The 25,959-nt window shown below is 40.0% G+C and overlaps 2 protein-coding genes across 4 annotated transcripts in view; one reads left to right on the top strand and one right to left on the bottom strand.

Moving 5' to 3' along the window:
• The window catches only part of GTF2H1 (general transcription factor IIH subunit 1), a 38,398-nt gene extending 14,351 nt beyond the window's left edge, over window positions 1-24,047 (bottom strand). Inside the window, exons 1-9 of one of the 2 annotated variants that reach the window (XM_032881168.1) lie at window positions 23,571-24,047; window positions 14,652-14,820; window positions 11,497-11,689; window positions 10,632-10,794; window positions 9,395-9,488; window positions 7,791-7,940; window positions 7,585-7,664; window positions 2,170-2,297; window positions 1,975-2,062 (exon numbers count right to left, since the gene is read on the bottom strand). In XM_032881168.1, the coding sequence (XP_032737059.1) occupies window positions 1,975-2,062; window positions 2,170-2,297; window positions 7,585-7,664; window positions 7,791-7,940; window positions 9,395-9,488; window positions 10,632-10,794; window positions 11,497-11,689; window positions 14,652-14,805 (1,050 nt within the window). In that variant the 5' untranslated portion in view covers window positions 14,806-14,820; window positions 23,571-24,047. Of the gene's footprint in view, window positions 1-1,974; window positions 2,063-2,169; window positions 2,298-7,584; window positions 7,665-7,790; window positions 7,941-9,394; window positions 9,489-10,631; window positions 10,795-11,496; window positions 11,690-14,651; window positions 14,825-23,570 lie in introns of both variants that reach the window. The other variant, XM_032881167.1, reaches the window with a different exon arrangement.
• Window positions 24,048-24,092: 45 nt separating this feature from the next.
• The window catches only part of HPS5 (HPS5 biogenesis of lysosomal organelles complex 2 subunit 2), a 43,113-nt gene continuing 41,246 nt past the window's right edge, over window positions 24,093-25,959 (top strand). The window contains exon 1 of one of the 2 annotated variants that reach the window (XM_032881166.1): window positions 24,093-24,212. Coding sequence is in view for 1 of the 2 variants with exons in the window: in XM_032881165.1 (XP_032737056.1) it covers window positions 24,475-24,493 (19 nt within the window). In the remaining variant the exon portion in view is untranslated. Of the gene's footprint in view, window positions 24,213-24,473; window positions 24,494-25,959 lie in introns of those variants that run through there. The other variant, XM_032881165.1, reaches the window with a different exon arrangement.

The following is a 25,959-nucleotide window of genomic DNA, read 5'->3' as shown; positions in this document are numbered from 1 at the left end:
GCAGACACGCCACTGAGTGGGGAGCCCAATGTGGGGCCCAATCCTAGGACCTCAGGATCACACCTGAGCTGATGGAAGATGCTTAACTGCCTGAGCCATCCAGGTGCCTGTGGCTTAGTTTTAAGTGTGTATATGCGAGGGATGCCTGGGTGGCTCAGCGGGTTAAAGCCTCTGCCTTAGGCTTGGGTCATGATCCCAGGGTGCTGGGATTGAGCCCCACATCCAGCTTTCTGCTCAGCAGGGAGCCTGCTTCCTCCTCTCTATCTGCCTGTCTCTCTGCCTACTCATGATCTCTATCTGTCAAATAAATAAATAAAATCTTAAAAAAAAAAAAAGTGTATATGCAGGGTGCCTGGGTGGCTCAGTTGTTGGGTGTCTGCCTTCAGCTCAGGTCATGATCCCAGGATCCTGGGATTGAGCTCCACCTCAGGCTCCCTGCTCGGCGGGAAACCTGCTTCTCCCTCTCTCACTCCTCCTGCTTGTGCTCTCTCTCTCTGTCTCTGTCAAATAAATACATAAATTCTGGTTTAAAAATAAATAAAAGTGTATATGCCTGTAGAAACATTAAGTTACTGAAGCATGAACCAAAGACTCATCTGTAATTCCTTTACAGAAAGATAACCATTTAACGTATTCTTTTGAAGGTGTTTTTAAAAAGTTCATTAAGTTTTTTTTACAAGTGAAATTGTATCACATAGTCTGTTCTGTGAACTTTTCATTTACGAATTTTTATTTTCTTTGATTCCTAGTATAAATAACACAAAAACTACAAGTTTTATTTTGAAAGACTTTTGATTTCCTCTTCCCTATAGACAATAAACTCTCTGAGGATAAGAACTCTTACTCATTTTTGTTTCCCACCCCTTAATACTTGTAGCAACTCAAAAATGGTTTCTTGAATTTATTTTTTTTTCTTAGATTTTTATTTGACAGAAAGAGAGAGCACAAGTTGGCAGAGAAGTAGGCAGAAGGAGAAGGAGAAGCAGGGAGAAGGAGGAGAAGCAGGCTCCCCACCGGGAGGAGAGCACGATGTGGGGCTCAATCCCAGGACCCTGGGAGATCAAGACCAGAGCCTAAGGCAGATGTGCAACCAACTGAGCCACCTAGGTGCCCCTAATTTCTTGGAATTTAATTTTTTATGAATTAAACTTATGTGAACTTTTTAAAATTCAGAATGTCATTAATCCTTTTCAAGTTATTCATGACCGCATCAGTCTCTACTATATGGACAATACCAATGATATTAGTACTGGAATGTTTGCGATTATAATAATTGAAATAAGTATTTGTATCTAAATATATGCACATCTTTTCCTCTTTAAATAACTCTCCAAAATGAAATGCTGTCCCAAAAATGGAATAAGGGCAAGACAAAAATTTTAATACATATTGCCTGATTGCCCTCTAAGAAACCTTTATTGTACTTATTTTTATAATTGGGGAGGAATTTGAAAACACAGAGAGGAAGAGTAGCTTGGCAAAATTGCAAGGAAGGAAATATGGAAGTAGATAATTCTGTCCATATTCCCACACAGCCCCAAATGATTTCTTCAACATTTAGTAAGAACACATTTCTAACTCTGAAATGCTAGGTTTGATATGAGGCCCCAATCCTATCTTTTAAAATCATATATACAAACCTTTAGGTTTTCTTCCTGTTATATTGCCTTTGTTGAATACTCTTGCCCAGAACACAAACTGTATGTCACTATGTGTGTATGTGTCCATGTGAAGGAAAAAAAGAGTACAAAACCAGTAAGAACAGTTTACAGACAGAAGTGCATGGAAAGCTGGTTGGCAAGTTAAAACCGAGGAAGTACTCTTCAAAATGTTCTACAATTTATGCCAAATGCTTAATGTCTTGGTCAGAAGAACGGAGTCATCTGAGGTAATCAAGGATTAACATAAAATTCTAGCAGTTATACAGGCTGTCAGAAGAAACCTGAGCTCTAAACCTGAACTTTTTACCCGTACCCTTTTGACTGCTGGCTGGAAGCAATCTGCATCTCCAGAATTTCCATCGATGCTGCTGGGCTCACCATTTTGTTCATTTTGTGCTTCTCTTAAAACAAAGGAGGAAATGTTAAAAATCACAAGCAGAACAATGAGAAAATTCCATCTGGCTACCTTGAAAATCCCAGTTACTGCACTTTTGCATGTATACTTAACTGTTTCCTGAGACCTGCTGCCAGGACCATGGCACTGTGATGGTTAAACCTCTTGATGATGGCAGCATTACTATTCTCCTTTATGGACTTAGAATTAGAAGTAGATGGCATGGAAGAAATGCCATAGCCCTAAAAGAAACAATTTGGAAGATTAAAAATCAAAATAAAGTTCTGGTTTTCTTCTCCATTATGAGAGACGCACTTAGCTGAAAATATTTTCTGGAGGATGGGACTGTTTTAATTCTGAGCATTACTCAATTTTTACAGATAAGTATTTTTAAAAGTTATGTACACAAAAAATACAATATTCTCTTTCTGGCATCAAAAAAACAATCTTAATCTAAAACGATGCATTTTGGGGCACCTGGGTGGCTCACGTCATGATCCCAGGGTCTTGGAGTTGACCCCACATCGGACTCCCTGCTCAGCAAGGAATTTGCTTCTGAACCCTCTGCCTCTGCCCCCTGCTTGTGCTCTTTCTTCCTCTCTCAAATACATAAAATCTTAAAAATAAAACAAAACAAAACAAATTTAAACTACCTATTTAAAAAAAAAAAAAGAGTTAAGTCATCTCTACACCCAATGTGGGGTTCAAACTTAACAACCCTGAGATTAAGAGTTGCATGTTCTACCGACTGCCCCAAACCGTAAATTTTCTTAAAAGAGTTTTGGATAAAGTTAGCAAAATATTTTTTTAAGATTTTATTTATTTATTTGACAGAGATCACAAGTAGGCAGAGAGGCAGGCAGAGAGAGAGGAAGGGAAGCAGGCTCCCCGCAGAGTAGAGAGCCCGATGCGGGGCTCGATCCCAGGACCCTGGAATCATGACCTGAGCCGAAGGCAGAGGCTTTAACCCACTGAGCCACCCAGGCGCCCCTAAAGTTAGCAAAATATTAAATGAAGAAATAGAATACAGTGAAAAAAAAAAAAAGGCATGGACTCTGGAATCATATAAATAGGGATTCAAATTCTAGCTGTATAATTTTTTAAGTATTATTTAAGCAAGGATAGTCAATTTTTCCAAGCTCTGTAAAATAATTCAAATGTATATATATATTTTTAAATAACTCAAATATTTTCAAATATGTACTGAGTTTGTGCTAGGCCTTACAGACAGCAAGTTAATATTTTGTGCCAAAGGAGCCAGAATACTAGTTAGTAGGGTCCTGGGCTGTAAGCCAGTACACAGTTAAGGCTTCTATGTGCTAAAAGAGAGGAAGTAGCTAATCCCACTGGAGGAGAGCAGAGGTAGGTTCAAAAAAGCTTCAGGGAGCATCATAACTCGATCCAGTTCTTACAAGCCAGACATGAAGACAGTGACATTTCAGGGAGAGGAAACTGCTTAAATATAGGTGTAAAAACAACATAATGCATACTGTGTCACCGGCTTTTTCTGTACTGCAGTCCCATCTGGAATGAAGGGTGGGTCAGGGATTGGTGAAACATAAGGCTACAATGGCTAAATGAAAGATTATGAAAAGACTCACAGCATTCATCCATTAATCACATAATTACTGATGCCTTTTCTACGCCATGTGTAGGGACAGGCCAGTAAATAAGAGGTACCCTCACAAAACGTATACTCTGCTAAGAGAAGATCGCTTTTGAAAATGACAAGTGGCATCAAGAAAATAAAGAAGGGGGGCATGATACAGCGGCTGGACGGAGAGGACGAGCTACTTCACACAGTGGTTAGGCAAAGTCTCTCCTGAACCAGTCTGAACAGCTGTCTTAAAGATGGTAGAAGGTGGTTAGGGAGGGACGCCTGGGAGGCTCAGTTGGTTAAGCCACTGCCTTTGGCTCAGGTCCATCAGGCTCCTTGCTCCGCAGGGAGCGTGCTTCTCTCTCTGCCTCTGCCTGCCACTCTGCCTGCTTGTGCGCGCACGTGTGCGCTCTGACAAAGAAATAAATAAATAAATAAAATTAAAGAGAAAAAAAGAAGCTGGTTAGGGAGAAGAGCAAGAAGGAGGAATAGCATGTGCAGAGACCATGAGGTAGAGAAAACTTGGAACCGACCTGAAAGAAGGTATCTAGAGCATAAAGGAGTGTAAGTGGCCCATACGGAGGTAGAAGCAGGCAGAGGCCAAATCAAGAAGAGCCCTGTAGAAGTTTTAAGTTCAATGAGAGTCCACCAAAGAGTTTTATGCAGAAAACTATTATGATTTGAATTATGATTATGATTTATAACTTTTACTGTTAGGGGAAAGTAACTACAGTGGAAACAGGAGTCTCAATTAGGAAGCTAATGAAAGCAATCAAGATAAAAATAGCGGTAGCCTAGTAATAGTGAGAGGATGTAAGTGTGGAGATGGACAGATGTAGACAAACTGGAGATGTATTACACAGAACTTGCTCACGAACTGAATGCTGGAGGTGAAGGAAGAAGAGGAATCAAGGAGGTTCCCAGGTTTCCGCTTGAGCAACTTAGTCCACGGTAATTTTTTTTAAGATTTTATTTATTTTAGAGAGAGACAAATGTGAGCATGGGCGCATGTGCATACGTGGCAGGGGCTGGGTTCAGGCAGAGGGAGGAGAAGCAGATTCCCCACGGAGCAGGGAGTCCAACATGGGGCTTTAGTCCAGGACCCCAAGATCATGACCTGAGCCGGAGGCAGACACTTAAATGACTGAACCACTAAGGAGTTCTGATGGTAATGTTTTTTTGTGTGTGTGACACAGAGAAGACCCAGGAACAAATAGGTTTAAGAGAGGAATAAAAGGCTCCATTTTACATCTATGCTGAGGTGTCTGTGAAGTACTTAAATGAAGACTGCAAGTAAGCAGGTGGGAGGTATAATTTTGGAATTCTGGGGTCAGAGAGACAGGGTTACCTGGATTCATCATTACATATTAGTATTTAAAGCAATGGAATGAAGACAACGTATTCAGAACATGTACCAAAGTCTTATCAAGGGAGAATTACAACACCTAGAGGATGATAGAGGAAAAAGAGGCACCAAAGGAAAAACTGAATCACCTAACATTTCTATTATGGGGATTGGTTATGTAAATGTTTACATTTCCATAAAACGGAATACCGGGCACTAAAAAACATAAATGACAGTAACACCTATTATTTGCTGAGCACTCACTGTGTACCACACTCTTCTCTTGTAGCAATCCTATAAAGTCAACACCTTCTTTGTATTGGATTTTTTCAATTGAGGTATAGTTGACATATTAACATTTTATAAGTTAAAGGTATTAACTTGGGGTGCCTGGGTGGCTCAGTGGGTTAAGCCTCTGTCTTCGGCTCAGGCCACGATCTCAGGGTCCTGGGATTGAGCCCCCCATCAGGCTCTCTGCTCAGCAGGGAGCCTGTTTCCCCCCACCCTCTGCCTCTCTGCCTACTTGTGATATCTGTCAAATAAATAAATAAAATCTTTAAAAAAAAAAAAAAGGAAAAAAGGTATTAACTTTCTATTTATATATTGCAATAGAACTTACCTAAAGTTGACATCTGTCATGTCATGTAATTATCATTTCATGTTTTGTGGACAGACAACTAAGATGGGGCAACGCTGAAGTTTATAAAACAGCACTGTTGACTATATGCTGTGCATTATATCTCTAGAACTTATCTACCTGCTAATGCTAAGTTGGTACCCATAACAAACATCTCCTCAATTTTCCTACCCCCTGCTAAGGTCAGTGGGGAATTCCGTGGGGAATCTGCTTCTCCTCCCTCTGCCTGACCTCATTTTATAAGAAAACTGGGCTTAAAAATGTTTAAAAAAAAAAAAAATGGGAGCATCTAAGCCAGGTAGTTTGGTTTTATAGTTTATCTACTTAACAACTATGGTTTAGCTGGAACTAATAGTGATAATAGGCAAAGTGAAGAGCAAAATCACACATAAATATGTGTAATATATAACTTTTTTAAAGTTAAAAAATTTGAGTAATCTACACCCAAAGTGGGGCTCGAACTCAAAATCCCGAGATCAAGAGTCGCATGCTCTTCCAACTGAGCCAGTCACCCCAATATACCATCATTTTCATTTTTATTTTTAAAAAGTACTAATGGTGTGCCTGGGTGGCTCAGTCAGTTAAGCGTCTGCCTTGGGCTCAGGTCATGATCCCAGGGTGCTGGGATCAAGTCCTGCAACGGGCTCCCTGCTCAGTGGGTAGTCTGCTTCTCCCTCTCTCTCTGCCTGCTTGTAATCTCTGCTCTCTCTTTTTCAAATAAACAAACAAAATCTTAAAAAAAATTAAAAAAAAAAAAGGCACTAAAATCTTTTCCCCGTATTAAGCTATACCTCTAAGCTTCACAAAGCTTCATTTTTTTTTCAAGATGATTTAGGAGGGCCATGTTTTAATATGTTGAAATTCACCAAGGAAGTGCCTGAATGTGGAGTATTACCAAGAAAACTCAATCTCATTAAGGAAACGACTCATTTTGGCACCAAGGATTATTTTCCGCTAGAGACTGTAGGTCAAAAGTTTAACACTGGCTTCCTTACCTTGTGAGTACCATACACTAAAATAAAGGAAAAAATTTAGAAAAAGAAGACAGGAAGGTTTAAGCATGTGTATATGGCCAGCAGAAGAGGAGCCAAAAGAAAGGTAAGAAAACGAAAATCTGAGTGTTAAGAGAGTAACTGAGGAAGGCAGGCTCCTAGTTTATAAGTAGGCACAGGGATGGAACTTGCCTCAATCAAAAGGGATCCCATCTTTCCCCATGACTGGATACATTTGTAAGTCTACGGTCAAGACGCAGAGGTAGGTGGTACATACTTGGTGGTCTACCTGTTGAAACTTAATGGAACTAGTGTGCAGCCAAGGGTCACAGGTGTGCTCAGTGGGCTACAGAAAAATGGTTATCTTTCCTTGGCCTACTGATATTTATTCACATTTCTTTAGATTAACACCAGAGAATAAAGCTGGACTCATAAATATGTTAAGCCCTCACATTACCTAGAGATATACCAATGGGGGAAAAATTCTTTTAAAAAAGTTTGAGCAATTCATACAGGGATTTCAATTTTTCAAGGCAATTTTAATAGTAAACAGTGCTACTGACAAGCACTTCTAATAAAGACTGTTTTCTCTCATAAGTTCTTTTTAATTAAAATTTGTTTTTTTGTGGGATGCCTGGGTGGCTTGGTCGGTTAAGCATCTGATTTTGGTTCGGGTTGTCATCTCAGGGTCCTCAGATCGAGCCCTGCATCAGGCTCTGTGCTTTAACAGGGAGGCTGCTTGTCCTTCTCCCTCTCCTTCTGCCCCTCCCCCCACTCATGCTCTCTCTGCCTCTCACTCGAATAAATAAAACCTTAAGAAATATATATGTTTTCTGTTTTTAATAGGCTCTATGCCCAGCATGGGGCTCAAACTCACAAACTCTAGATCAACAGTCGCATGCTCTACCAACTGAGCCAGCCAGGCACCCCTCTCAGAAATTCTTTTAATACCACTTACCTCATCTAATGATTTATCTTCCAAAGCTGTCAAATCAAGTAACGGGTTTTTTACTCCTAATGAAACCATTGTTTTTAACCCTAGAAAATGAATGAAATAAAAAGTTGGTCAAGTCTGGCCTTTTTTAGGAATAAAAAATTCACTAACAACATTATGACGAGAGAGCAGCAAATTAAATTTAATGTGGGTCAGGGATGAACAGTTACCTTTTTCATCTATTTTGGCACATTCTGCAAAGAGGTCCTTTGACCCTGTATTCAGCCGGTCCCTGTGAAAATAGTGGGACTGAAAGAAACGTGTCCAAAATTCCTTTTCTGTCATGTTGTGGGGAACATTTTCGGCATATTTCATTTTTACTGTAGAAAAAACCGTAAATAGTTACATACAGAATTTCCATTTCTTAAAATCTCTCAAATTAATTGAAATAAAAACAACAGCAAGAACTAGACTGAACTGCTCAACGTCATATACTGTATATAATAATCCTACTGTAAATAAAATATGTAACTTGAGAGATTAGGTGATATACTACCTTTATGAATCTTAACAAATTACAAACAAAACCTTATCTTGCTCCAAGAGAATTAAAAGTTTCAAAGTTTTAGTAGAAGTACCAAGAATCAATACCCAACAGACTATCAGTTCAGCACATTCCAGAAGCTCACAGTCTAATCAGCAAAGAAGTTAAGAGCATGAGTCTCTTGAGCCAGAGAGCCCAAATTTAAAATTCTAGGCCTGCCACTTATCATCTGTATGATCTTGTGCAAATTACGTAATCTCTCTGTATTTTGATTTCCTCTTTTGTCATGTGAAGGTAATAAGAGCACCCACTTCATAGGGTTATTTGTAATGACTAAATGAGTTAATATAGATAAAGACCTTAAAATGGTGTCTGATATGTAATAAACGCTATATAATTATTACTATCAGAAAAATATGAAAATAATTACAATTTAGTAACTTTTTGAGGCAGACACAAGTTCCTAGAGAAACAAAGGGGAGGCTTGTACCTGCCCAAAGAAGTCAGGATTTTATAGAGGTGGCAGTGGGGCAAATACTTAAGCCCTAAGGGTTCTCGATATATATTTCCAAAAAAGTAACAGAGAGCAGGAGTGAGGAAGTGTGGAGAAAGAACTGTTTAGTCAGCAGAATAACTGAAGTGGTGACTCTCAACCTTGGCTGCACAGCATAAATGAGTAAGGCTGGGATCAAGTCATTTATACTTTTAGGATGGTTTCTGCAAGGGTTAGGATCGGTGTGTTAGAAAGGTCACTCTGGAGGCAGCCTAAAGGATAATCTGAATTACAGCAGGAGAAACTCATTTATTGATGCCTCTGGAGCAGATCATTTTGTGCAGGTATACTAAAGGGTAAATAAAGTTTAAGAGCTGCTGATGGAAGAATGGGAAAGTCATCATACTAATGTAACTGATGACAGCACATCATATACTGACCCATTAGTAACTATCATATGTTTTCATGTATTTTATTGCACTTCATCGGGAATAAAAGGTAAAGCTTTTTGTTTTTCACTGATGTATTACTGAATTCATCCAAAGAAATATTTCTTTCTTTCTTTTTAAAGATTTTATTCATTTATTTGACAGAGAGAGATCACAAGTAGGCGGAGAGGCAGGCAGAGAGAGAAAGAGAGGGGTGGAAGCAGGCTCCCTGCCGAGCAAAGAGCCCGATGCGGAACTCGATCCCAGGACCCTGAGATCATGACCTAAGCCGAAGGTAGAGGCTTAACCCACTGAGCCACCCAGGTGCCTGAAATATTTCAACTATATGGAAAAATGGATTCTTTTTACCTGCTGGATAGGTCCTAAATATGGACTCAATGATATCAGAAGTTAAATTGTATCTCAGACCATTGCATCCATCCGTTTGGGGCCGGACATCAGCCTAAAATAAAGACCACACATATATGTTCATTAGAATATTGAGGGAAGATGTGTAAGCTCATAATAGACACTGGACAAAGGTGGCAAAACAGACTTTCTGAATAAACTAGAAACAGAAATTAAGTTCCTCACTCTTAACTGTTGGCATTGGGAGAGGACTCAAAGAAACCTGGCTTGGTTTCACACAGTATTACTTATGTGTAAAATCTGCTTCCTTGAAAATTCAACATGGTCAAACAGGTATTTTTAAGTGTGGCCAAAGGCAGACAGCTAGTGGAGCTTTACCGTAATACTTGTAGAGTTACCAAAACAACTATAAACCTTGGTTACTAAATCAATATTATCTGACTGGTTTCTTTAGGAAAAGGCTTATTAATTCAATTCACTACTAAGCAACCAGGAAGATACTAAATATATAACTGGTACTCAAGTTTTTGTTAAATGCATAAATACCGCTTTGGTTCCACCAGGGTATAAACTAAATGAATGTCACTTTCTAATTCTACAGGTAAGGTATTCCCAATTTTTCACTAAAATACATCTTACAAATCTTATTTCTTCTGTAATACATTTAACTCTGCATTACAAATACAGCAATCGTAAAGACACTTATCAGAAAGTTCTAAATTTAAAAGAATTAGGGGAAATAAGTATTAGTCCAGTTGCTAAAAGATTCTATTTAATTAAAGTCCATTTAATTTCCAGCATGTTAGGGTGAAGTCCCCAAACCAAAAAAGTACAGCTAGCAAAAAGTATCTATTTAAAAAATACTGCATTTATATATATATTTTTAATTTTTTATTTATTTGAGAGAGAGAGAATGAGAGAGAGCACAAGCAGGGGAACAGCAGAGGGAGAGGGAGAAGCAGACTTCCTGCTGAGCAGTGAGCCCAAGGTGAGACTCCATCCCAGGATCCTGAGATTATGACCTGAGCTGATGGTAGCCACTTAACTGACTAAGCCACCCAAGGGTCCCAATATTGCATGTATTTTTAAAATACTTTAGAAGAATACCATAGATAGCAAAGTAGCCACTGATTTACTTTAAGGAAATGCTAAGTTTTACAAAAGAAATGGCACTGTTAACACATATACCAGGATTTTTTTTTTCTTTTCCCTTCAGAAATCTGGAAGGGTAACATACCAGAAATGCTGCAGAAATGCCAACATCTTGCTTATGATTGGATGTAGAACTCTCTGTTGCATTCACATTTAAACGATTGGCCCAGAATTCCTCAGCACTGATCACTTGACTCACAACAAGGTCTTTATAAAGCTGAAACAAAACAGGATCTTCTTGCAGCATTCTGGTGATAGAATATATTGAATATATTGAACTTCTAGAATAAAACGCTATTTATGTAACACTTTAAAAAGACCTTAAGAACATGAAACCCTGAGACACTCAACCTTTTATGAGGCTAGAGCAGCAGAGGTCATTTAGTTCATTTGTTAGTAATTAAAAGAAAAAACATTTTTGGAGGAACAAATGAAGATAAATGGAAGTCTGAAGAAGCAAAGACTAAACTCTTTGAGGGTACAGATTTGGTGTTATTCATCTATCTAGTGACAGCAAGATCACCATGTATTTGTCTGTACTGTATTCTCTTTCACAAATGAAGGTGAAAGGGGAGAGAGGAGGTATGGTTGAGATTTTCCGGCTACCAATTTCTCACGGATAAGCACTTGGAGACTTAAGCATGGGTGGCCTGCAAGATACTGGCGATGGAAACATTTGTCTGATCAGAAACTCATTATTTTATATGCATTTTCAACTTTTTTTACAATGTGATTTCTCTCAGGTTTCTCATTCACAAACACACTTCTAATGGTTTCATGTCATCTTTGTGACAGAGAACTGGGAGAAGGAATAAAAGGACCTTATCACCTTTGAGTCTCAGTTGTGTTCCCTGTCAGATGTTAGCCTTGAGGCAGTTAAATTACTTAATGCAGCACAAGGGATAAGAAATAACAAGCTGTTACATGTCTTTATTCTTTTCCCCCTTCACCTGTTTTTCTCTTCCAGCTCTTTATTTGCTTTCCTCTTGAATTTGGGCAGCAGCTGCTGAAGAAGGTCTTTTACTGCATCTCGCTCTTTGACGGCTGTGCTTTCATTGGAAAAATGGAAGTTAGTTGTGTCCCCTGCATGCAACACCAGCTGAAGCTGAATTTTAGCTTTTCCTTCTGGACTGATTTTCTGGCCTAAAAAGAAGTATGAGACAAATTAGATGAGGACACCCACACTGGAAACTGTCCTACAATAGGCTACTTCTCCTCCCAAGAAGATTCAGAATTCCTTTGGGCTTTAGCTGCCCTGTTCCAATCTTAACGCTTTTGCAGAAATACCGTCTTCTCAAATAATCCCATATAATCAGAGCACAGTTTAACAACTGCACTGCTAACACTCTGCTTCCTTCTTCAGTATCCTCTTTGTGTGGCACTTCTCACCCACTGCCTCCACCTCAAGATACTAAAGGGCTTTTGTTTCCATTCAACTGGAGCAGATCTCTAAATAGCCAACTAGGAGTCCTGAACCCATCCTGAACATCTGACACCAAAAAACATTATCATTAATAAAAATGATCTGTCATAATTTAAAAAACTCCAAAACACACCCGTCTCCCTCACTGCCAAGAAGAATACATAATTTTACATTTGAGAGATGTGGTGTCACCACTTCAACCAAGTGATGAAACTTAGTCTCATCCAAAGTGGGTGTCACAACCTCACACTATTGGCTTTCTGAGAGGATAGAATAGTAAGTAAACACCACCACCCATGTGTGGTTCTTGCTGTGAGGGTTTAATCTGAGTACAATCAAGCCTGTAGACGTGATTTTCAGTTTCTGAGAAATACAGGCCTACACAAATAAATTAAAGAAAACCTTGAGACAAGCAAACAATCAGAATATATGTGACAAGCCTATAAAGACTGAAGAGACTACAACTCCATCTGTGAAGTTAGACTGGTTAAAAAAAAAAAATCAATGCTACAGAAAACATTGGGACAACTAGGGAAATGTAACAGTGTTCTGGATATTCTATGATTAAAAATTTCTTGGTGTGAAAACATTACCGAGCAAAGTGTATGCACACAGAATCTTAAGTGGGACATATCGTATAGGTATGCACTGTGCCATTCTTAAAATTTTTCTTTAACTTTGAAACTTTTCATAATAAGCTGAGGCTGGGAATGTCAAAATACACCAACATAATGGAGAAATTGTACTTCTGAACTAGTGGGCCTCATGGCAATAGTAGAGCTTGTCTCTGTCAGAGGAAGAGAGAGAGATGGAGGGGCTTGGTCCCATGAAATTGGAGACTCTTGGAAGTGTGAAACAAGCTCCCTAGAGCTCACAACCCAAACCACCTATCTCCTAAACAAACTTTTTCAATAAAGATGCAGCTTCCAGACCCAACAGTTTGGATAAAATATCTTAAAACCAAAACCAGCAATACAGGGCAATTTACACTGTCAGCCAGCCTACTCCAGTGTTCTATTCTGTTTCTCCAAAACTACCACCCCTTTCTAGGCATCTTTTCTCAGTCATTGCTTTATCCTTCCACCATCTTAGACTTTGCCTCTGAAAGGCATACTTCTGAATTGGCTTTGTTTGTTTAAGATCTTATTTATTTGAAAGAGAGAAAGAGAGAACACATGTAGGGGGAGCAGCAGGCAGAGGGAGAGGGAGAAGCAGGCTCCCTGCCGAGCAGGGACCCCAGTGTGGGGCTTGATCCCAGAACCCAGGATCATGATCTGAGCTGAAGGCAGCTTAACTGACTGAGCCACCCGGGTGCCCCCTTAAGTTTTTGAATTAGGTTACTTAACTGCTGATTTTCACCTTAGTAATTTACTACTGGTAACTTTCAGTGGATTCTTTCAGAAATGGGTATTATTTCAAATATTCAACTTAAAACAAAAACTGATCTGGGGCAGATGTAGATTTGGGTCTGTGCTCTCATTCTCAATAACAGAAAAATTGTTGAGAAATAGGAAAAGCATATATTCTTTATTGTATGTTGTGGGTATCACAATGAGTGTGTGTTTTGCAGAGCTATGGGATCAGCTTCCTGTTTAAGAGAAATGCTAATAGAGGCAGTTCCTAATTTACGAGTTTCTTCTGGTACAAATTTTAGTTTGTAAGAATACTAGGAGGAACTTGGTGAGGCACTTTTCCACAGAATTTTGAAAGGAGGTAGTATTACCAGAATATGGACAAAACACCAGCTAGCTTAGGCAGTACCTAACTATGATGAATTTTAAACAGTATTTCCTTTTGAAAGTTAAAAATCTACGTTGTTTCAGTGGAGACAGAGAAAATCTTGGTCATTTCCAGCAGCAAGTGGAGTTAAGTTCTTAGGGCCACTGTTCACACACAAAGAACATTTATAAATTGAGCCCTTGAATGTGTAAGGTTGACTATTTTTTGAGGTGTCATGTTCCTTGAAATCTACACAGGATTTTATCTAAGGGAAGAATTTTATATCCAGGAAAATAAATGAATTTGCATTAATGGTTATAGTTCAGATACCACAATTTGCTAAGGATACTCTCTGTATATCTCCTATCTATGTCCAATAAAAAAGTGAGTCTTAAAAAAAAAAAATAGTGAGTCTATCTTCTCAACAGATGGTGGCCACAAAACCAAAGATTAATTAGACAACTTGCTTAAATGATACAATTTTATTAAAGGGCAATCTGCCATAATCCATCATTTTAACGCATTTAAATGCATGAACCATCTGAACCAGTAAATCTACCTCAGGATGTACCTCACACATACAACTTCACAAAGATATTAGCCCACAGAACTATACTGCAGTACTGTTTGCATTAAAAGAATCGTGGAAACTTCCTAGCTGTCCTTCAACAGAAAATTAATTAAATACATGACTATATCCGTTTAGTGGGCTATTATGCAACTCCTAAAAGAAGGTTCACATGGAGATCATTACATGACGTAGATTTACATACATAAAACTATACAAACTCCATTATTAATCACAGGTTACAAAATAACATATATTCAGGGAACCCACTTTATATTTACTTCAATATGGTTTTTTTGGAAACTATAATGAAAAACCCCACAAAGACGGTATAAGCAATCTTTTTATAAAATGACTACCAAATCTTCCATCAGACCTTAGTATAGCTGACTTACATTTAATATCTGCATACATATGGCTGATTGTAAATCTATCTTTGCCTTCAGGTGCCCAAGCGATTCTTTCTGCCATGAGGTATAAAGCTCCATCCTGCTTCTTCTGACGCACCTTCTTCACAATCAGCAAAACTTCTTCAGATGAAGTTGCCATGATGCCTAGAAAGTGCTAACCGAGACAAAAGACTTCACATCTCAATTAAGATTAGATCTGTTGACTTCAGGAGTCCTTTCCAAATCTAAACCTAAACTAATAATGAGGAGGAAAAAAGCCCCTGATTGAAAGTTGAAGATAAAGTTGTATGGCATTATTCATTAAAATCAAATTTAACCACTGATATCACAGGTGTGAATTTACACAACACAGTTTATGACACTTGGAAGTTCTTAAACCATTTCTACATATTCAGACTATTTTCTATTTTACTTTTAGTTCCCCCATAATATTCCTAAGTTTTAAATGTATGATTTGACTACAGATATGCTGGTCTTTTATCTAATCTATATCTAGAATTAGAACCCTACTGAACTTTAGTTCAATTTTGTTTCAGCTGAAACAACTAAGTGCCACAGGGTTTGTGTGATCTTCCCAGAACCGCTCTCAGAGCTGACAGCACACCCACATTTCCTGATTCCTGGTCTAAGTTTCTTCCTGTGTGCTTTAAAACAAAATTTTTAACCCTTAACATTTCAGATGCTATTTCACCCATCTTTTAACAAGCAAATGTCTTCAACTGTTCTCCAGGCTTGGGCTGAAAATTCACTTGTATATAGCTAATTCATTACCTAGGAAACAGCTTTTAGTCTCCCTACCTCTACCCCTTCCTTCCCAGTCCCGGGAATCTTAAAGATTCAACCCAAATCCTAGCGGCTTGGGTGTAGCTATCTAGAATATGAGGCTGGAAAGGAATGTGAGGCTGTATGGGCTTAACAGGAAAGAAGCCATGATCTATGGCAATGTCTCTTATGGGCTGGGATGGGGAAAGTGATAGCACAAATGCCCCATATATGTCATTTCTGGTGAAGTTATGACTAAGTTTTAATTTCCAAAGAAATGATTTAAAGTTACTTCTTCAGGGATAGCTTAAAATACAATTTTAGAGAAATTAATGTATGTAGGTCTAAAAATTAAATTTGCCATGAGCAAACAAGCGAAACTTTAAAGAAACCCTTTTCCTGGAAGTTAAAACAATTAGGAACAATGAAATACTGAATCTGCCATTAGTTATTCAAATAATTGAGGAACATTTCTATTTGGACATAGTCGGAAAGTAAGCATCAGGAAGAGTAGCAGGCTTTTTAAAAAAAAAGGAAAAAAATAAAAATAATGGAAATCACCGATTCTTCCATTACCTCTTAAGATCAATGAAAAATAGGACTGGATTAAAAACACTTTAATTGTAGTTGACACATGATATTACATTAGTTTCACACATATGTATAATATAGTAATCTGACAAGTTATGCCCACAACTGTAGCTACAATCAAAAAATTCACTCAAGGGACGCCTGGGTGGCTCAGTTGGTTAAGCAGCTGCCTTCGGCTCAGGTCATGATCCCAGTGTCCTGGGATCGAGTCCCGCATCAGGCTCCTTGCTCTGCAGGGAGCCTGCTTCTCCCTCTGCCTCTGCCTGCCATTCTGTCTGCCTGTGCTCGCTCTCTCTCCCTCTCTCTGACAAATAAATAAAATCTTTTAAAAAAAAAAAATTCACTCAAGCAGTAATTTAGAAATAAAAAATACAAGTGAAAAGTGAAATCTTAATTTCTCTGAAGTTAATTTTCTGAATTTTGAGTAGCCAAATATTACCAGGCTACTCTACCGGAGGAATAGGAAGAAAAAAGGATCAATGTGAATACTTATCATTCAATAAATCTGTTCTGATCCAACAAGTTTAGGGTTATCCAAAGATGAATGTGTGACAATAATGATTTCTGCCTTTTTTTTTTTTTTAAGATTTTATTTATTTACTTGACAGAGATCACAAGTAGGCAGAGAGGCAGGCAGAGAGAGAGGAGGAAGCACGCTCTCGAGTAGAGAGCCCGATGCGGGGCTCGATCCCAGGACCCTGAGATCATGACCTGAGCTGAAGGCAGAGGCTTAACCCACTGAGCCACCCAGGTGCCCCATGATTTTTGCTTTGAAAGAGCTTCCAGTTAGTGAGTAAGATATGTATCAGTGTATACAAATTAGAATGTGTGAAGTTCCTAAAGGGAGATAAAAAAAAAAATGTTCTGAATTAGGACTCAGAGGCCATTTCCTCATAGAGGAGGTTTTGCCAAAGGTTTGTCATAGTTTTTTTTAGTGCGATTAAAAAAATTCAGGTATAAAGATACAAATGTAGTGATCCAAAGGGGCACGTGCACCCAAATGTTTATAGCAGCAATGTCCACAATAGCCAAACTATGAAAGAACCTAGATGTCCATCAACAGATGAACGGATAAAGAAGATGTGGTACACACACACACACACACACACACACACACACACACACAATGGAATACTATGCAGCCATCAAAAGAAATGAAATCTTGCCATTTGGAACAACGTGGATGGAACTAGAGGGTATTATGCTGAGCGAAATAAGTCAATCAGAGAAAGACAATTATCATATGATCTAACTGATATGAGGAAGTTGAGAGGCAACATCAGGGGTTTGGGAGGTAGGAAAGGAATAAATGAAACAAGATGGGATCGGGAGGGAGACAAACCATAAGAGACTCATAATCTCACAAAGTAAACAGGGTTGCGGGGGGAGGCGGGTAGGGAGAGGGTGATTGGGTTATGGACATAGGGGAAGGTATGTGCTATGGTGAGTGCTATGAAGTATATAAACCTGGCGATTCATAGACCTGTACCCCTGGGGCAAATAATACATTATATGTTAATAAAAAAATTAAAAATTTATTAAAAACATTTCAGGTATAATTATCAAATCACCAAAATGTGTACATTTTAGGTGGTCTATTTGATGTATTTCAACAATTGTATACATGCATGTACCTTTACTCAAAACAAGAGAGAACATTTCTGCCACCCCCCAAAATTCTCTCATGTTCCCTTCCATTCAATTCTCTTTCTCTCACCCTCCAACAACTATTTTCTGATTTCTATCACCACAGGTTAGTTTCTGTCTCTTGTAAGTTTTCATATAAAACGAACCATGCACCATGTACTGTCTCTCACCTTTCACCTAACCTGTTTTTTGAAATGTACCACATTACTTCACGTATCAGTAGTTTGTTCTTTCTTATACCTATGTTAATCATGAGTTGGGTCTTAAATAAATCATGAGTTCAAGTCCCACGCTGGGTGCAGAGCTTACATTAAAAGAAAAAAAAAGTACTCAATGCTTACTAACATGTGCCAGGCACTGGGCTAAGTTCTTTATAGGTATTATCTCATTCAGTCCCCAGTTAACAATCCTGAGGTAGGTTCTATTATTAGTTCTATTCTGCAGATAAAGGAAACTGGGTCTAAAAAAAATCAAGATGCTTTCCCAATGCATCAAGGAAGTAGCAGGTTTGAATCTGGGTCAGCCTGACCTTGGAGTTCTACCATGCTATTTTGCAAATATATGTAACTGGAGGGATATACACCCAACTTCATAGTGGTTACCTACTGGTGATGGAATTACAGATGACTTGAATGTTCTTTTTGTTTTCTGGATTATCTATAATAATACATTTTTTTTTCTTTTTCAAAGATTTTATTTATTTACTGACAGAGATCACAAGTAGGCGAAGAGGCAGGCAGAGAGAGAGGGGGAAGCAGGCTCCCTGCTGAGCAGAGACCCCAATGTGGGGCTCGATCCCAAGACATGGGATCATGACCCGAGCTGAAGGCAGAGACTTTAACCCACTGAGCCACCCAGGTGCCCCTATAATAAATACATATTTTATAATGAGGAAGATAGTTTTTAAGAAAGTCTTTCCAAGAGTTTATTCCCTATCAAACCAGAGGTTTGTAAGGTAACATGGAAAAGTGTTAGTAGCGTTAGTGTAAGAAAACAATTGTTATGTTGAATATTTCTGTAATACATAACAATTGTTTCTTATTTACTTTAAAAATTTAATGTATAAAGAAAAATTTATAACATTCATGGAACTATTTAATACTTTAATATTAATTTTTATATTACACTACAATTAATAAGTTTAAAAAGTCTGTACGAACAGAAGTTACACTGTATACTATACAAACCACATTTTAAGAAACATGAATCAAAATCTGAAAGATAGGAGGGGAAGCTTTATGGACAGGGGAAAGCAGACAATTGTAAGACAATTTTAAGTATGTCCATATATGGAAAAAAAGCAGTGAGCAAGGACAGCTAGCTGACAGAGCAAGTCTCCAATTAACTGAGCTTATAGGCACAAATAAAAAGTGCTAGCTTTGGAAAAGAACAGAAAAAACTTTTCTGAGACAAGAAGGTAAGAAAGAAAAGATGAATGAAGACAGAGAAACTGTAAAATGGAGAATAAATCAGGGGATGGAGAGAACCATTAGAGTCAGTCACTAGCACGTAAAACCATTCATATTAAAATACATTTGGTGGGGTACCAGGGTGGCTCGGTGGGTTAAAGCCTCTGCCTTCGGCTCAGGTCACGATCTCGGGGTCCTGGGATCGAGCCCCACATTGGGGTCTCTGCTCAGCGGGGAGCCTGCTTCTCCCTCTCTCCCTGCTGCCTCTCTGCCTACTTGTGATCTCTATCAAATAAATAAATAAAATCTTAAAAAAAAATAAATAAAATACATTTAGGAAAACATTCAAAATAAATCAGAGATAAGTAACTGAACATTGGGATGACTAGCCAATTGTCTCACAGCTAACTTGCTTGGCAAATTTCCTTGTTCATTTGTAGCACCTCTGTTAATTGCACAAAACGGGTTTTAGAAAGTTTAATAAAATTGGTGGGGATATCCTACAATGTCTTCTGTGATTTCCAGATTTTTCTTGAAGATGGCTCCTTCTCTTCTACAGAAGAGCAAAAACTTCTTCCCAATAAACCTCTATAAGAGCCACAGAATATATTGTTTATGAAAATATTGGTTAGCTCCATCTCAACAAATCAGCTTGAAGATCTAGCTTTACTTAAGAGATTTTTTTTTAAGATTTTATTTATTTATTTGACAGAGAGAGATCACAAGTAGATGGAGAGGCAGGCAGAGAGAGAGAGAGAGGGAAACAGGCTCCCTGCTGAGCAGAGAGCCCGATGTGGGACTCGATCCCAGGACCCTGAGATCATGACCTGAGCCGAAGGCAGCGGCTTAACCCACTGAGCCACCCAGGCGCCCGAGATTATTTTTTTAGAGACACCTGGGTGGCTCAGTCGGTTAAGCCTCTCCCTTCAGCTCAGGTCATGATCCCAGGACCCTGGGATCAAGTTCTGCATCTGGCTCCTTGCTCAGCGGGTAGCCTGCTTCTTTCTCTGCCTCTACCTGCCACTCTCTGCCTGCTTGTGCTCTCTCCCTTTCTCTTGCTGACTTTAAAGATTTTATCTTTATTTATGAGAGTGAGATCGTGCAGTGGAGGGGAGTTAGGGGGTGTGGCAAAGTGGTAGAGGGGGAAGGACAGGGACGAGCAGACTCTTCACTGAGCACAGAGCGGGTCTCGATCCCAGGATCCAGATGGAGATCATGATCTGGGCTGAAACCAAGACTTGGACATTCAATCAACTGAGCCACCCAGGTGCCCCTGCTTAAAAGATTATTTACTTTATGAAATTATCTGCCACAAGACTACTTTAAATAGCAAGATCCTCCAGTAAAGGGATTAATTCATTTGCAGTTAAATATTTGAAGTTAAATGTACATGCCTTGCTGAGCCTTTGCACATTCTCCTCCTTTCTTATCAACTGGCTTTTAATCATTTTTTTGGTAGTTAGAGTACTAAGTTCAAAATTACTAGACAAGACTTTCTGTTCTCTTGATAACACTTATCCCAACTATAATTAATTTCTTTTTTTTTTAAGATTTTTATTTATTTATTTGACAGAGATCACAAGTAGACAGAGGGGCAGGCAGAGAGAGAGGAGGAAGCAGGCTCCCTGCTGAGCAGAGAGCCCGATGCAGGGCTCAATCCCAGGACCCTAAGATCATGACCTGAGCCAAAGGCAGGGGCTTAACACACTGAGCCATCCAGGTGCCCCTATAATTAATTTCTAAAGTAATTCTTTTAATGCTTGTCTCCCCTGACAGACTACAAGCTTCATAAAGGGAAGAGGATGCATGTTATCACTGCGGCACAGCACCCAGCCACCTATTCGGCCTATATGAAGAGTCCAATAAATATCTCTGATGTCTACTTAAAGTCCTTCTTGTTAAAAGAACACTAGCTTGGGGGTGTCTGGGTGGCTTAAAGTGGGTTAAAGCCTCTGCCTTTGACTCAGGTCATGATCCCGGGGTCCTGGGATCGAACCCCATATCGGGCTCGCTGCTCACTGGGGAGCCTGCTTCCTCCTCTCTTTCTCTCTCTGCCTACTTGAGATCTCTGTCAAATAAGTAAATAAAACCTTAAAAAAAAAAAAAAAAGAACACCAGCTTAGTAAGATACAAAAGACATCTTTACACATATATCCTTGGCTAACCTCCAGGAAGCATTATAGCTCTTTACTCAGAGATCACAGTATCATTCCTCAGAGATCCCAATAACTGGCTTATAAGGAAACAGGGATAGGAAAAACTTGAAACTGATCAACAGAAACCTTTAGATTACATCTCCTTCTAATGTGCAGAGATAAATGGGGCAGAAACAAGGACAACAGGTGAAATATAAACTCCATATCAGCTTCTAAAGGAGAATTATTATTAGAGCTGCTGTATCTGCCAGCATACAAAATGGAGATCTGGAATGCTGCTTGCTATGAGGCAATCCAAAAAAATTTTAACAATTCAGCATTACAGGGAACAAGACCTCGGAAGTATGTAAAAAGCGAACAAAATTTACCATTTTAATGAAAGTTACACACACAATGAAGCTATTAAGGGGAATAACTGATGTAGCAATTTTGAGACCAAGCACTTTTTCATTTTACAGCAGTGCAGGGAGAGGCAGGAGGAGGAAAATGCGACAGAGACCAAGACAGAATGAAATGTATGCTCATATTCACTAATAAATACTGCATGCCGACAAGAGTACTACATCAAAATTGAGAGAGCCATCAGTTGGTAATCAAAGTGGGGAAGGGAGAGATATTACTTATTAGTTGGATGCCTGATACTGCCACACTGAAGACAGGCTAAGAGAGAAAAGAGGAAGGGCACAAGACACCTCTAGTAGCCATATCCAGAAGGTAGAAATAGTGGTCAAAATGCTAGGAAAGCTCAGTCTGGTATTAGGGGGTAAAAACCCCAGCAGCACAGAAAAGCAAGGCTAAAAGGCGGAAAGATAAACCAGCAGGCAGAAGATAAATGCCTCCATGCAGGAAGCCAATCATTTGGTTTATTAAACAGATTCCTCTCTGCACCAATATTCCTAGTATTTTTAAAAAGCTCTCCCTGCATTTCCATGGCTAATTTACATTTGCATGACTCTATGTACATAATATCACCTAAGAGAAACTCACACTTTTAATCTGCTGCACTGCTAAATGTCAGTTGAGTGAGGGCAAAAAAAAAACAGGTTTAATGGCCTCAAATTCTCTCTCCCTCCTTCCCAAATGAGGGATTTAGGTCTGCTAAAAGGTACAAAGTTCTCTCCAGAGCCCAATCCTTCTGTAAGCCATAGCCCTGATATTGGAGATTATCTTCCCTTCTGGTGTGACTTCTCCATCTCATTTGCTGTAGTTTTGACTTTAAAATCCATTTTAGGGTTGGCAATTTTGGCTTATTTACCAAAGCTCAGTTAAGTGGTTTTCAAACTCTTCCAAGAGGGGAAGCCAACGGGGTGGGGCTTAGCCATCCCAAATCCAATTCCACCATGGAATGCTGTTTTGTATACTGGAGTTCACAGTAAGAATTCATGGAGAGAAACTTCCACTCCTTCATGGAATTAATACTTACTTCAAGGTGTAGTTCAAACCACTGAGTTTTTGTATGTTTTTTAAAATTCGGTCTTCTTTTTTTTTTTTTTAAAGATTTTATTTATTTATTAGACAGAGATCACAAGTAGGCAGAGAGGCAGGCAGAGAGAGGAGGAAGCAGGCTCCCCGCTGAACAGAGAGCCCGATGCGGGGCTCGATCCCAGGACTCTGGGATCATGACCCGAGCCGAAGGCAGAGGCTTTAACCCACTGAGCCACCCAGGCGCCCCAAAATTCGGTCTTCTAATAGGCAAAAAGAGTAAGTTTTTATATCTCTCCCCAGCCCCCAACTTACCGCCAAAATGGGCGTTTAAGAGTCAACTGAATATACTCCCTTAGTTAATTTTGTCTCTGAGAACATTGGGGAATTTATAAAAATAATTATACATTTCTATGGGTTGGTGCTCTATTTTTCATCATTACAAGACAATCAGATTGGGAACAGACCAAAACTGGTCGAGTGGACTGGCACACGTGTTAAGAAGGTTTTAAGAAGCGGTAGGATTGACAGGTGAAGCAAAAGGTGTGCGGACACTAAGGTCAAAGCTACAGAAACTGAAAGACTTAACAGCACATTTCCTAACGGAAAGGGATCCTCTGTCAGGAAGAGGCCTCCACGTCCTTCATTATCCGGAGCCAAGTCTGATCCTGGCTTTCAGTAAATCTTCGAGTCCCTTGCTCTTAGTAATGGGGCAGACTTCCTACAAGCCAGCAGATTAGGGGTCGCCTATCCCCCGCTTCAGGACAATAGAGGGCTACCGAGATGCCAGGCTTCGGAGTCGTGGAGACGGCAATAGGGACACAGGGAAAAGGAGCAGAATCCACGCCGTCCTGCGGCCCCCGGGCCTGTCAGCTCCTCACCCACCCACCCACCCCCATTCTTCGGTCTAAACTTACCAGGTGGAAGCTACGGCCTTGGGCAGGGAATAAAGTAACTGGGCTGAGTCGGGTCGAGTTCCGCTGCGTTTCTTACAGACGCTGCCGGAAAGACGCTGAAACCCAGTAGCCACCTCCGTCGCCACCGCCTCTGATACTGGGGGGTCTCGCCTCCATCGCTGGCTGCGAGGGCTCTGAGGGCACGTGACCGGAAGTACCAAGGCGGGCCTGCCGGGCACGTGACCCAGAGCGCGGCCGCCATGACACCTTCCGCTAGTTCCCTCCCTCCCCCGCCGGTTCCCGCCTGTTTCATTTCCTTTCGCGGGTCTCAAGCTGTGAAAAGTCCCGGGATCCTGGCTGGCTCACCCCTTTAGCCTAAACGTCCTCCGGTCCCCGTTGGCGCTGCGTCTTCGGCCGGCAGCAATCCGTGAACTGCAGGCCGCAGAGAGCGTAATTGCGACCGCGGCCGGAGGGGGAGGGACCACGCGCAAGCAGGGGCGTAGCCCGTCACGTGACAAGGAAGTACCGTTAATAGCGTTGTCCCCGCGTCCTCGGCGCTTGTGGATGACGTAAACCGGGGCGGGGAAGTGCGGAAGGGGAGAAAGACTCACAGGTGTCGCTCTTAGTTGCTCGTGGAGTGTCTGTACCGCTTTAAGTTGCTCGGTGAGTGTCACGGCGACCGGCCGTGAGAGAGGGTCTGATTCACTGAGAATTGGGGGCTACCAGCCTGGAGATGAAGCGGGGCTGAGCGGTGCTGCTGGTCTGTCAACCTTGCTTTGGAAAAATTGGTTGCCGATGCTTCTCTCCTGGAGAAATTTGAATATAGTATTAAAGACATCGCTGCCAGAAAGTTATTGGTTCCGCTAGAAAGCTTCTTGTGCGTAGGGTAGGGACCGTGTGCAGCGGTGGGTACAAAGCGCGCCGAATGCATGATGCATTTATGAGTGAGTCTCCATTTCTCTGACGAGTTTCTCTGAGGAATTCTCGGATTATTATTTCTTGGGTAGAACGATCCTGTTGTGGAATGGGGGAATCTCCTGTTACTCTTAGCATAGTATCTGTAATTTTTGCTTGCTTCCTTCTCTTTTCCTCCTCCTTCCACGTAGCTAGTGGGGGAAAAAGAACGCTGTTGTTTGCTTTTGACGTGTGAGCAGCAAACACTGGTCCATTGGTAGAGTAAGTATTAGGGTGATGAGAAAAACCTTTTCTTAATCCTACTACTCGTTTATGTTATCATCAAGTTATGCGTGGACATGGAAACATGATTATTCGATTTGAACTCAGGAGAACTGGATTGTAGTCTCTGCTCTGGCTTAGCAGAGTTCTGTAACCTTGGGCAAGCCAACCCTTAAGATTGTTGCACTGACTTTGGTAAGCACTTATAGCCACCCTCTATTTGTTTAGGTTTTTAAATATTAACAAGTAATATTTAAACTCAGCTTTGCAGAAAGGGTTTTGTTCGATGGATGAAGGATCAAAAAAGAGTATCTATTAAACCATGGAGGCGCCGAAAGTTTATACAGTGAAAGAGAGACAAAAGATAATCTTGGTATAGTTGGAAAACGGTATAAAGTGGAAGATGAGGCTGGAAAAAGAAGTAAGGATGACATGATAGATTATGTAAGAAGGGGAGCCTTTGAAGATTTGTACAGAGATTTCTTTTTAAAAGTACATATTTGGGGCACCTGGGTAGCTCTGATGGTTAAGCGTCTTCCTGTGGCTCAGGACATGATCTTAGGGACTTAAGATCAAGCTCCACATCGGGCTCTCCACTCAGCGGCGAGTCTCTGCTTCTCCCTCTCCCTCTCCAATCGCTCTCTCTTTCCCGCTCTCAAATAAATAAAATCTTGAAAAAAAAAAAAAGTATGTACTTAAAGGGGCTCCTGGGTGGTTCATTTGAGCTTCTGACTGTTAATTCGGGCTCAGGTCATGATCTCAGGGTGGCGGGATCGAGCCCCCTATTGGGTTTAGCGCAAGTCAGCTTGAGATTCTCTCCTCCTTCTAACACCCCCCCACCCCATGCTCTCGCTCGCTCTCTCTCAAGTAAATAAATAAAATCTGTTTAAAAAAAAGTTCTTAAAAAAATCTTGTTATGGAAAATTACAAACAGACAGACAAAAGTAGATAGGATAATAAAATGAACCCCATGTACTCAGAACCGATCTTTAACAATCGTCAACATCGTGCTATTGTTTTTACAGAGAATTTAAATGTGTAAGTACTTTTTATATTCATTGTCACGTTTGATTAATAGCAAATTTCAGGTTGAGTTCAGTTCTATTGTACGTAAATACTAGGTAGGAAGATTATATTCATTTTATGTGAAAATGTCTTTGGGTTTTAGTTGAGTCAAAAGTGTGACATGGCCACTTCAGAAACACATCAGATGGTATTTTAGGTTGTAATATAG

Source organism: Lontra canadensis, unplaced genomic scaffold (assembly GCF_010015895.1).
Source record: "Lontra canadensis isolate GAN:19392208 unplaced genomic scaffold, GSC_riverotter_1.0 scaffold74, whole genome shotgun sequence".
Taxonomy (NCBI): Eukaryota; Metazoa; Chordata; class Mammalia; order Carnivora; family Mustelidae; genus Lontra; species Lontra canadensis.
This window is presented reverse-complemented; position numbering and strand designations above follow the sequence as displayed.